The 12,269-nt window shown below is 32.7% G+C and overlaps 4 protein-coding genes across 4 annotated transcripts in view; all 4 read left to right on the forward strand.

Moving 5' to 3' along the window:
* The first annotated feature begins 983 nt into the window (after window positions 1-983).
* LOC112538500 (cathepsin K) lies at window positions 984-2,961 on the forward strand. The gene is made up of 5 exons (XM_025162003.2): window positions 984-1,159; window positions 1,228-1,380; window positions 1,461-1,655; window positions 2,231-2,565; window positions 2,632-2,961. The coding sequence occupies exons 1-5, from the start codon at window positions 1,073-1,075 to the stop codon at window positions 2,840-2,842; spliced, it is 981 nt and encodes a 326-aa protein (XP_025017771.2). The 5' UTR covers window positions 984-1,072; the 3' UTR covers window positions 2,843-2,961.
* Window positions 2,962-3,081: 120 nt separating this feature from the next.
* On the forward strand, window positions 3,082-5,183 carry LOC112539452 (WD and tetratricopeptide repeats protein 1-like). Its single transcript, XM_089270351.1, has 4 exons — window positions 3,082-3,143; window positions 3,405-3,612; window positions 3,673-4,811; window positions 4,929-5,183. The coding sequence occupies exons 1-4, from the start codon at window positions 3,082-3,084 to the stop codon at window positions 5,131-5,133; spliced, it is 1,614 nt and encodes a 537-aa protein (XP_089126477.1). The 3' UTR covers window positions 5,134-5,183.
* Window positions 5,184-8,235: 3,052 nt separating this feature from the next.
* Window positions 8,236-9,582, forward strand: LOC107367624 (cathepsin K). Its single transcript, XM_025162004.2, has 4 exons — window positions 8,236-8,394; window positions 8,450-8,602; window positions 8,691-9,220; window positions 9,297-9,582. The coding sequence occupies exons 1-4, from the start codon at window positions 8,278-8,280 to the stop codon at window positions 9,505-9,507; spliced, it is 1,011 nt and encodes a 336-aa protein (XP_025017772.2). The 5' UTR covers window positions 8,236-8,277; the 3' UTR covers window positions 9,508-9,582.
* Window positions 9,583-10,108: 526 nt separating this feature from the next.
* LOC107367738 (potassium voltage-gated channel protein Shaw) overlaps window positions 10,109-12,269 on the forward strand; it is a 28,142-nt gene continuing 25,981 nt past the window's right edge. The window contains exon 1 of the mRNA XM_089269718.1: window positions 10,109-10,600. The gene's annotated coding sequence lies outside the window, so the exon portion shown is untranslated. The remainder of the gene's footprint in view (window positions 10,601-12,269) is intronic.

A 12,269-nucleotide genomic window follows, 5' to 3' on the forward strand; every position in this document is an offset into this window, starting at 1 on the left:
AACATATTAAACGAAACATTCACATTTGTTAACAGAAAAGCTAAATTAATACCAACACATTAAGCGTATTCATCGACTTACCATTAGAATAGAATGTCGTCATCTTCATCCATAAAAACTGCGACACCAGCTACGTCAGGTTAAGCTCATCAGACACTAAAAGTTTCGATATTTATTAATAAATTACATTCATACGAATTCAGAGTTGACTTGGCCAACTTTTTGGGAACCATCATTACGTTATTCGAGTGATTTCTTTATCCATTGCATTATCGAAAACATCATCTAAATGATCTTACGAACATCTTTGTTGGCTATGAGCACAGTCCAATGAATCACGGTAGACCGAGCGATTGACCGATTGCTTGAGCATAGGTTGCTTCAACTGCCACAACACCAGAAAAAGTAAGAGCTGAGTTTACGAATGGAAGCAATCATAATATTTGGTCAAATCTACAAACTCAATCCTACAAATACGACATCAGTAAAATAATGCTACTTATTGTTCAGTTTCAAGATCAGATAACTTTATAATCAAGTTTATATCAATTGAAACACCATGATTCTTATTTGTTTCAACGATGATTTACTTGCAATAAATGAATGATAACATTTTTCTAACGAAACGTATCTTAACAATAACGTCAATGATAACTTTACATTTCGAGTTGAAATGAAAATTCCATTTATTGAATAATATTAACAAATAATTTAAGAACTAGTGTATTAATTGTCACTGAATTTACACAGAAAAATGACATAGTCCTATTTATTACCAAGAAAACAGTCTTGCACACATTCCAGTAATACGACAAGAAAAACAAACGATAATATTTTGCTCATCACCAGACTTTATTTTTCATGGATATATTGAAACATTATTGTTGAAGAATTAAAATATGATTAAATATTTCATCTTGTGATTACCCCCTCAGATTGATAAGAAAACGCCAAAAATGTTGGTTGAAAATAAAAGCATCTGAGTAGTTCTATTACAGCTTAGTATAAATATTGTTACAAAAGGCTTGCGAGCAATAGTGAAACGCTCAAGTATCTTATTGCCCAGCACAAAATGTATCAGTTTTTAGTTATTGTAACTCTTTTCACTTTTGCAACATCAAGTGTTATTTTGGCCGACAAGGAATGGACACTGTTTAAGGTGAGTAACTATTAATATTCAAGAAGATTGATTGTGATTAAACATCATTATGTATCGTTGTATAACAGGAAACTCATGGCAAAAATTATCTCAATCCCGAGGAAGAAAATTATCGAAAGAATATTTTCAATGAAAATTTGAAGAAAATAAAACTCCACAATGAAAAAGCCATTCAAGGTGAACACAGTTATCAATTGGGAATCACAAAGTTTGCTGATTTGGTAAAGTATCTCAATATTTATTCATTGATTGATCAGTATAATTTATTAACTTTTATTTTATTTAAATTTGCAAATTAAAGACAATCGATGAAATGGAAATGCCTGAGCTGGAAGTAGAGCCCCAACCAATAGATTTCAAATTTCATCATAAATCGTATTTCAAAGCTCCAGAATCAGTTGATTGGAGATCAAAAGGTATCTTGACTGGAGTTAAAAATCAAGGTAAATGTCCATCTTGTTGGGCATTTACTGGCGCAGCAACCATCGAAGCAGCCTACAGGGCATTTACTATGTTTATGAACAAATTTAATCAGTTTTTTCAGATAACACTCTTAATGAATATTTTTTTTCTTTTCAATATGACTTCCATTATTCTTGAGAATTTTTTTGAGCCTAAAATTTCATGAATCAATTACTCACAAGGCCATTTATGAGTCGATTTTTGAGCAAGTCGCCACGTCAAAATTTTGCTCAACTTTGAAATCTATCGTTCACTCCTTTTTAGTCGATATCGTTTTTACTCGAATTTTTTTGATTATTTTTGCACTTTCGAGTTTTTCCGTTACGATTGACCACATTTAATATAAATCCAGAGAAAAAACTGATATTTTCGGACATTAAACGTTTTTTCTGACTGAATATGAATAATTTTTAGCTAAAAGAGCTAAAATCTTACCTGCAACGATTTCGCTAATTAATTTAGCCATGATTCTTAATTTTAATTTTTAATTTACATTAATAGATAGCCTAAAGCATAAACAATAGATATGGTTACCTTTTTTTATCAAAAAAATTAACCCCTTCATTAGGCGCTTATTCTAATTTGTTCATAAACATAGTAAATACCCTGTATGCTCAAGCAAAGGGTGTACTGGTTAATCTTTCAGTACAAGATATATTGGACTGTGCTCCTAAATCCAAAGGCTGTACTCCAGGATATGTAAGTACTGGTTATCAATATGCAATGAGTAAAGGATTACGTCTAGACGAGTGCTACTCATACGAATCACATGATGACAGTTTTGGTCAAAAGGCTTGTAAAGTCAACTCTGGATGTGGCAGAATTAAAATAAAAGATTTTGTATTCATTCCAAAGGGCAACGAGAATGCTCTCCGTGATGCTGTTGCTGAGCATGTTGTCGCTGGATATATTTACGCAAGTCTGCACGATTTCAAGTTTTACAAGTAAGTTGACTAATGTTTTTTCGGTTAAAAATTCAATCTACAACCATTATTCGCTTTTATCAACAGAGGAGGAATTTATAGTAATCCTGATTGCCGTAAGGATAAAATTACACACTTGGTTCCAATAGTTGGCTATGGAACTGAAAACGGAACTCCTTATTGGATCATCAAGAACAGTTGGGGCGAAAATTGGGGCGAAAACGGTTACGGGCGAATATTGAGAGGAAACAATACTTGTGGCATTGCTTTATATAGCTCGAGTTACCCAAGAATCTGATGCTCGTCTTAAATCAATGAATTTCAATCAAATACTAATTTATATTTTTGTCAATAAAATGAAACCAAACAATAACCAACTTCTGAATAAATCAAAAATAAATGCCTTCTGATTTGCACTGGTAATACTATTTCCCCGTTAAAGGCGAAACTCGTTCAAAGCAACTATCAAACGGACCGTTGTTCATATTTGCCAACAGAAAAGGCCAAACCGTTGCCAATTTAGTAAACCTCAACAATATGATTCGATTGTCACATTTAAATGCATCCATTTCTGGTTACGCTTTCAATTGCCATTTCATGTTAAACCATTTATTCTCTCTGACTTAAAGTTTATTATATTCAAATTAATTTCATTTTTCTAGTACCTTCAAGTTTAGGTCGAGGAATGAATGCCAAAACTTTGACTTAGGATTAAGAGTTCAGACTCGAAACTTGATAAATTTAGTAGGCTTAAAATTTTTGCGATAGAATAGAGCTCAATTTTAAGCTTCGCTAAAGACAAAAGACTGAATTTCCACTCTATAAACAAAATCATGGCATTTCAAAATTATTTATTATAGAGTTTATATAAGGCCTGAAATTTTCGATAGAAAACCCTGTAACTTTTGTAAAAGTGCGTATCAGCAGCTAACAAGTCACATTAGTCCATCTGCAGAAGTCAAATGTATATCAATTAATCCAGTACAACCACATTTGTTAGCAATTGGTGCTAATGACCCTTATATCCGCCTTTATGACAGAAGAATGATCTCCTTAACTCAAGCAAAGGTAATTAGAAACAATATGCAAAATATATCGAGTCTAATATTTGTTCAATTAACTTTATAGCATCCACCATCTAGCTCAATTAGTTTCCTTATGTCAAGCTTTGGGCGAGCGGCAAATCAACAGCAAGAAAATGACGACCCCTCATGGGTCCCTCCACCATCAAATTTACCTCATAATTGTGTCCAATACTTTATCGCTGGTCATCTACATTCAAAGAAAAAGCCGGCTGTAACGTGTACATATGTATCATTCAATTCTAAAGGGAATGAACTTCTGGCCAATCTCGGTAGTGAACAGATATACCTTTATGACATAAACAAAGTTCAGACATTACACAGTTACTATCTTCCATCATCAACTCAAACGACAGTCTCTTCTAAAAAAACTAGCTCAACATCTAATAAAAATTCAACCAATGGTACTTGTGAATACAACGGAAAAACCAATGGAACGAAGAACCAACCCACAGCTAAAACCAAAAATGGCTTCCATCGGCCATCTAATCTTAAATATTATAGCGTTTATGGGGTTAAGCAATTACTTCCACCTAAAGTCCAACTAATGAAGGAACAAGCTAATGAGCGATTCGATAAGGGAGACTATATCAATGCTGTTTGGCTTTATAATAAAGCAATCGTCCATTGTCCAAATGCGGCTGTTTTTCATGGTAACAGAGCAATTGCTTTAATGAAGCGAGGTTGGGATGGTGATGTTTATGCAGCTTTAAGAGATTGTTACAAAGCTCTTGAGCTAGATAAAGGCTATTTTAGAGCTCATTTTCGCATGGCTCGTTGTTTAAGTGAGTTAAAAAGATATAAAGAAGCTCATGAGTGTTTTGAAAAGTTCAAAGCAACATTCCCAGAAGAAGCTAAAGATCAATCATGTTCAGAATTGGAGAAACAAATCAAAGATTGCTTGGAGAGATTAAAAGAACGTGAAGAAGCTTCCACATCATCCAAAGGAGAGTGTTTAAGTGCCTCTGAACTTGATGATGCAGAAGAAGCTGCAGTGACAGCTTTTGTCTCGTCATCATCTTCATCTTCATCATCAGCCCCGAGAAATTTATCATTCAATTCAAGATTACCTAATCTCAATGAAAAAGAGATCACTTGGAGAGCAAGAGCAGCCGATTTCAAGCAACGCTTTTGCGGCCATTGTAACACAACAACTGACATAAAAGAAGCAAATTTCTTTGGAAGGTTTGTTTGATCGTTGAAATCAAAAATCTAAATTATTTATTTCTACTATTTATTTATTAGTATACCATCGATCGATAATTTGAATGAAAAGTTTTATTGCATTCATTAATTTTCCCTTCAAAATTTTAAATATGTTGTTGCGGGCTCTGACGATGGTAATATATTTATTTGGGATCGCAAAACGACTAACATCGTGCGTGTCTTAAAAGCAGATGAGGCCGTAGTTAACTGTTTACAGCCTCATCCTACCGATTGTCTTCTTGCTACTAGCGGAATTGAAAAAACTGTCAAGTTATGGGCTCCTAAACCTGAGGTTAGTTGAACGTTGATTTATGCGTTGTTTTAGTTTGACACCCGATACAATTATTATAATTAGAGTTAGATTTACCTGAATAAGGCCGTTTTGTGTGGCCTCTTTTTGTCCATTGATTGTTTAAAAATCTCATTCAAAAGTTTAATTTGTCAGCCTCACTCAGCCATGTTGAGAAGGTTTTTAGACTTTATTACTCTATAAGACTTGATCACTTTTAACCTTATCTCTTAAAGCTATTCAAAGCTCAAACATACCTGAAATTACATTCACATTAATTTGATATTGTCAGTCAAGATCCGAATAGTCCAAGACTAGTTTTACAATAAAGACATTTTCAAAGTAACACAGTTATCGCATCTTCGATTGATCCTCAAAGGTGAATTCTGATAACTGGACAAACTAAACGGCTCAAAGTGACTAAAAAGTTGTAAGTAACAGGTTGTTAGTGATAAACCTCCGTTTACATTTGCTAACAGAAAAGACTAACAAGTCAATAACAATACATCAAACTCCTTCGCTGCAACAGCCAACAATTGATCACTTTTTTGAACAATTACCAAGCTATACTATAAAACTCGATTGTCTTGGATTCATCTTTGAGGGCTGCGGTTTTATTTTTCGTCAAAATATTAGATAGCTCATTACTAATAAGACATTAGTTATCGACTTACCATTAGAATCGAATGTTGTCATCTGCAGGTAAAGGTCATCAGACACTAAAAGTTTAGTTTTCGATATCAAATTTTCATGTATACGAATTCAGAGTTGACTCGGCAAACTTTCTGGGAAACATCATCATGTAGTTCGAGTGGGTAATTCAATGTATTCTTTTATCCATTGAAACATCAGGTAAATGGTCCCACGAACAGCATTGTTAGTTATAAGCAAAGTCCAGTGCATCACGGTAGATCGGTTGCTTGAGCATAGGTTGCCTCGACTGCAACAAAACCAGAAAACAGAATAGCTGAGTTTACCAATGGAAGCAATCATATTTGGTCAAATCTACTAACTCAATGCTAAACAAACTTCGTAACAATTTATCAGTGTAAAGATTAGTTGCCTGATATAATGTTACTTATTGTTCAATTTGAAGATCAGATAACTTTATAATAAAGTTGATATCAATTGAATCACCATATTTCTTATTTGTTTCAACAGTAACAAATCATTGTGATAAATAAATGATAACATTTGAATAATGAAACGTATAGTGCTGGACAAAATTTTTCGTACACTAGTTTTTCTGCTTTTTTGTGAACTTTTTTGATTAATTTGAACTTGTAAACGTAGTAAGTGTATTATTTGGTGTCGATCGAAGTAATTAATTGATGAAATAGTTTCATAATTCCTCCATTTCGGGTACTACTGTTTCCTGCCTCGATTCTGCTGGCCATAATTTTTCGTACACTGGACTTTTTGACGAATATCTTTGCAACTATACCAAGTAAGTAATTTTTTAAGCTATATTATCTGGATACTAACATTCTGATGGTTTTACATCGATACAGTATGCATTCAAAAGAGTTGATAGCCCTAGTTCGAGCAGAGTACGAAGAAACTGAGAATTTGAGAGGAACTGCTAGGAAATTTAAATTAACATCAAGTACAGTACAATACATGATTAAAAACGATTATGAGAGGTCAAAACAAGATGTTGGTCGTCCAAAAATACTAGCCCCAAGAGATGTCAACAAAATTAAAAGAGAGGTGAACAGACTTAAAGGAAGAGGAGAAAAGGTGAATGCTGCAAAAGTAAAGACAAATTGTGACTTGGAATGCTCAAACCGGACAGTAAGAAGGTCATTGTCAGCGTTAGGTTTAAAATATAAAAAGAATCCAAAAAGAATCCAGAACAGCACAAAGATGACAGAGTTAACATGGCTAAGAAGTGGCTTTCAGATTGCTTCGAATGGAAAAAGACGGTTTTCTCGGATGAAAAGAAATTTAATCTCGACGGGCCAGATTCTTGGATGAGTTGGATGAGCGAGAATGATGATTCAGGTAGAGAAATGCGGCAGATGGGCGGTGGATCAGTCATGGTTTGGGCAATGCTGTTGCCTAACGGTATTGTTCATGTTTTTCGAATGATAGGCAGGATCAATGGTCAGTATTACACTGATTTTCTTGAAACGAATGCACTTCCTATTTTTCGAAAGCATTTTGGACGAAGAAGATACTATTTCCAACAGGATAATGCAAGTATCCATAAATGCAAGCATTCAACTGACTGGTTATCATCACATGTACCTGCTTTGTTGAGTTGGCCATCCAAGTCACCTGACTTGAATCCAGTTGAAAATGTTTGGAAGATGCTTGTAGACATAGTTTACGATCGTCCTCCTTACCAAAACACTGATGAACTGTGGGAAGGAATCAAAGAAGCAGCAAAAAAGCTCAACCAAGAAAGAATTGAAACTACATCTTCTTTGATTGCAGGAATGAGCTCAAGACTAGTGAAAGTGATCGAGCTAAAAGGGGAAATCATTAACTGCACAAAAATTTCCAATCAGAGATCAAGAAGATAGTCATTGGTCTATTGTACGAATAATTCTGTCCATTTATCTTTAGTCATATTTTGTTATTTTGTTCATATTTTTTTTAAAGTTTTTTTTCAAATAATTTTTGTTGTTATTTTCAAATTTTATATCTTTAAAAATCATTATTCATAGTTGAAAAATAATTTATCATTATATTAAATTCATAACAGACAAATCAAGAGGTGTACGAAAAATTTTGTCCAGCACCATATCTAAACAAAAGCTTCAATAATAACTTGCCATTTCTAGTTTAAATGAACGTCCCATTTGTTGAATAATATTAACAAATGATTTAAGGACAAGTGTATTAATTGTAATTGAATTACATAGAAAAATGACATATCTCTATTTATCATGAAAACAGAATTGAGTCTTTCACACACTCCAGCACTCATGCAAGAATCAGAAAAGGTTATATTTTGAAGATCACCATATTAGGCATGCAGGGCATATTAGAAACATAATTGGGAAAGATTTAAATGATTAAATGTTTCATCTTGTGATTCCCACTCTCAGATTGATTAGAAAACGCCAAAAATCTAGATTGCAATTCATCAAAGCTTCTGAGTAGTTCCATTATAAATACCGTTGCAAAAGGCTTGTGAGCAATAGTGAAATGCCGAAGTATCTTTTTGCTGAGCACAAAATGTATCAGTTTTTAATTATTGTAACTCTTTTCACTTTTGCAACATCAAGTGTTATTTTGACCGACAAGGAATGGACACTGTTTAAGGTGAGTAACTATTAATATTCAAGAAGATTGATTATGATTAAACCATCTTTGATAGGAAACTTATGGGAAAGCTTATCTCAATTCCGAGGAAGAAAATTATCGAAAGAATATTTTCAATGAAAATTTGAAGAAAATTAAACTTCACAATGAAAAGGCCATTCGAGGTGAACACAGTTATCAATTGGGAATCACTAAGTTTGCTGATTTGGTAAAGTATTATTTCAATATTTATTCATAGATATCATTGTTTATTATAATTTATTGACTTTTAATTTATCTAAATTTGAAAATCAAAGACAGTCAATGAAATGAAAATGCCTGAGCTAGAAGTGGAACCACTTTCATTAGATTTTGAAATTCATCATAAATCGTATTTTAAAGCTCCAGAATCAGTTGATTGGAGATCAAAAGGTATCTTGACTCGAGTTAAAAGTCAAGGTAGTTGTCCAGTTTGTTGGGCCTTTACTGATGCAGCAGTAATCGAAGCAGCCTATGCCCAAGCAACCGGTAAATTGGTTGATCTTTCAGTACAAGATATACTGGACTGTTCTCCTGAATCAAAAGGCTGTTCTGCAGGGATTATAAGTACCGGTTACGATTATGCGATGAGTAAAGGATTACGTCTAGACGAGTGTTACCCATATGAATCACATGATGACCCTTTTGCTCAAAAGACTTGTAAAGTCAACTCTGAATGTGATAGGATTAAAATATCTGATTACATATTCATTCGGAGGTACAACGAGAATGCCCTTCGTGATGCTGTTGCTGAGCGTGTTGTCGCTGGATATATTGACGCAACTCTGGACGATTTCAAGTTTTACAAGTAAGTTGACTAATGTTTTTTGGTTTGTTTGTTCTCACAAATTTGATCTACAACCATTATTGATCTCTTTCAACAGAGGAGGAATTTATAATAATCCTGATTGCCGTAAAGATGAAGTTTCACACGCGGTTCCAATAGTCGGCTATGGAACTGAAAACGGAACTCCTTATTGGATCATCAAGAACAGTTGGGGTGAAGATTGGGGCGAAAAAGGTTACGGACGAATATTGAGAGGAAACAATACTTGTGGCATTGCTACTTATAACCCAAGTTACCCTTTACTTTAATGCTCTTTTAAATCAATGAAATGTCAACCAAATACTAATTTATATTTTTGTCATTAAAACTAGACCAAGCAACCACCAACTCGTGAATAAATCAAAAATGAATGTCTTCTAATTTGACCCGGTAATACCGTTTTCCCCGTTAGATTTGGGTATCATCAATAGCATTGTTTAAGTACAAATGTTTTCACTGAGAAAAAGGTAAAAGTAAAAAAGTGAAATTCAAGATTCTCTCATTTTCCTCTTCAGACAAACGATTAACCTTTTCAAAGTGAATCAAGGCAATCCAATTGAAGGTTAAAAACATGATGAACAAGAAAATAAAATTGATAAACACTGAGAAATGGTTGAATCGATGAAATATCTTGATAATGTTTAAAGGCTTCAAAACGTGTTTCCAAACATTAACCGTTGGTAAAAGTTGGCAGAATAATAGTTAACAAAGTAACAAACAGTTAACCCAAAAAAAAGTGTGAGATGAAAATGAAAATATCGTTCCATGATTTGCGTCGAATCATTCATTTCTATCTTCATTCTTCTTCTTCTTCTTTTCCTTCTTCATCATTATCATCATTCCCTTCAACTCACTCTGTCTTAGTTGTGCTCTCAATATGAGCCAAAAGCTGGGAGTAAAACTCAAGTTTAACAGTTATTTGTTGTTCTGTTTTTGCTATATTTATTTAGCTTTGCGTTGCTTTTATTTTACTTATATTTTTCCGTCTACCTTTACAACTCCCAGTCTAACTTTATCATCATCCAGTGTACCATGTAGTAGAATGAGCATAAATAGGAAACAATAAAAAGATTTCAAGTGTAACTTTCAACAACAAACAACCAGAGACAACAATTATTACCAAGTAAACTGAATCAACAATTTACCGATAATAATCAATGGGATCATGTTTAGCCAATTTTACAAGCAACTCTTGTAACCAGTGACAAACACAAGAAACAAGATTCTTGTGTTTCATCTTCCCTTGGATTTACCTAATTTCAGTAATTATTTTTACAATCATTTGGATAATCAATTGATCAGTGCAAGTTCAACATTGATTTAAGCATATCATCACTTTGCTCATCTCATTCATAACACAAGGTAAGCCAAACACCTTTCCTTCCCTTGCATCAATAAGTAAACATTTACATTTATATTTGTTTTTGCTTCTCATTAATCATTATGATACAAATCACAAACTCATTTACATCAAAATTAAATGATTTCTCAGATAATTTCTGGCAAAATTCAATTTTCTTTCTTCCTTCGTCATTACTCTTGATGAAAGGTGAACTCTTTTTAACTTTCATAGTTTATCAATTTAATCAGTTTTACCAGCTTTTTATATTCATCTTCAAGATTGATGGGAAAAACTGTATGAATATTGATAAACTTAACCATTTCAACTCGTAAATGCAAAAGATACTGATGAAGATTAATGATGACTTTTAATTGTTACCAATAAATGACAAACTGTTATCATTAAGTCAAAGTGGTAAAGAAACCAAAAATTGGGTTTTCTTAACCTAAAAAGTTGAGAGTGAAAACCAGAATAAAATGTAAATTTGAATCACAAATAAACTCACAAATGAACTGTTAAATGATTGAGTAAAATATCAATGTAAATTGGGTAAAATGGTTCATTTGGAAAGAGCAAAAATGATTTTAAAAGTTGGGTAAATAAAAAAAACATTAACGATTCAACCTTTTCTAGGATAATTATGCAAACTTGAACCCACTTTTTTACACCTTTTACAACCAGTTTTTAATCTGGTGAAAATTTTCTGGTTACTTTGGGTAAATATACATAATGAGAAGAAGAAAAAAAATCAACAAAAATTACACTCATCATCATGATCTATGGTTGACTAATCTACCTAAATTACCATAGAAACCAGAATTGTTTCCATTACATTATAATGATAAAAATGATAATATGGATCGATGTAAATTCAACTGGATTGATACAAAATGGAAAGGTAATGTTGATTTTTTGGGTTAAATTTAAACAAAATTTAAAGGAAATCATTTTCTTAATATTGCGTTTCCAAAGAAATATTCATTTCTGGTTTTGATAGACAAATGAACCCAAAGTAAAAAAGAAGCAATTTTAGTCTATTTATTATTGTTGACATTTCTTTTAATCAAAACAGTCAGAGTTAATTTAATGAATGAAAACTCAATTTGTTTATTGAATCAAATCTTTACCTTTTTTTCACCCATTTTCCCGTTTCTTTTTCATGTTAATATTTGATTGAAATGTTTCTTTTTGTTCAACTTTCAAACATAATTTCACTTGACAGTCATAAATGATTGTTAAATAAGCTGCTAAATAGTTGAAGGCAAGGAAAGCATGTTGACAAATGTTACTCTTTTCACCCTGAAAATGGCATTATTGAATTGACTTTCAGTAAACTTGAACTTATCTTTGTAATTTACTTATTCACCAATGTAAAGGGTAAACTCTTTTTTTGCTTATTTCTTCAATTAACTTGCAAATTAACAATGTTTCAATTGAAATTCATTGAAAATGGTTAATTGTTACATTTAACCTTACAAGCTGTAAATTAAAATCCCAGTCCAATTAGGTTTGACTTTTTTTAAAAAGACATTCAAACCAATTGACTTGAAACAGTTTCTTGTCAAGTTGGGTTGAAAGGAAATCTTGAAACTGTAATCCCATTGAGAATCTGAATCATTATGAATACAAAATTTAAAAATTCAACAATTCATGAGCAAGAATTGAAAGATGAAAATGGCTAACATTTGA

The sequence above is a fragment of the Tetranychus urticae genome, chromosome 1 (genome assembly GCF_039701765.1).
Source record: "Tetranychus urticae isolate SD_2017Ah chromosome 1, NJAU_TeUrti_SD_1.0, whole genome shotgun sequence".
In the NCBI taxonomy this organism is placed as follows: domain Eukaryota; kingdom Metazoa; phylum Arthropoda; class Arachnida; order Trombidiformes; family Tetranychidae; genus Tetranychus; species Tetranychus urticae.

Bases quoted from the DNA above. Each gene is read 5' to 3' on its own strand.
- LOC112539452 (XM_089270351.1), top strand. From the start codon at position 3,082: ATGATTCGATTGTCACATTTAAATGCATCCATTTCTGGTTACGCTTTC. The intron at 3,144-3,404 runs GTTAAACCATTT...TATTTATTATAG, and splicing joins GCTTTCAATTGCCATTTCAT to AGTTTATATAAGGCCTGAAA. The intron at 3,613-3,672 runs GTAATTAGAAAC...TTAACTTTATAG, and splicing joins TCTCCTTAACTCAAGCAAAG to CATCCACCATCTAGCTCAAT.
- LOC112538500 (XM_025162003.2), top strand. From the start codon at position 1,073: ATGTATCAGTTTTTAGTTATTGTAACTCTTTTCACTTTTGCAACATCA. The intron at 1,160-1,227 runs GTGAGTAACTAT...GTTGTATAACAG, and splicing joins AGGAATGGACACTGTTTAAG to GAAACTCATGGCAAAAATTA. The intron at 1,656-2,230 runs TACAGGGCATTT...GTAAATACCCTG, and splicing joins CAGCAACCATCGAAGCAGCC to TATGCTCAAGCAAAGGGTGT.
- LOC107367624 (XM_025162004.2), top strand. From the start codon at position 8,278: ATGCCGAAGTATCTTTTTGCTGAGCACAAAATGTATCAGTTTTTAATT. The intron at 8,395-8,449 runs GTGAGTAACTAT...CATCTTTGATAG, and splicing joins AGGAATGGACACTGTTTAAG to GAAACTTATGGGAAAGCTTA. The intron at 9,221-9,296 runs GTAAGTTGACTA...CTCTTTCAACAG, and splicing joins GACGATTTCAAGTTTTACAA to AGGAGGAATTTATAATAATC.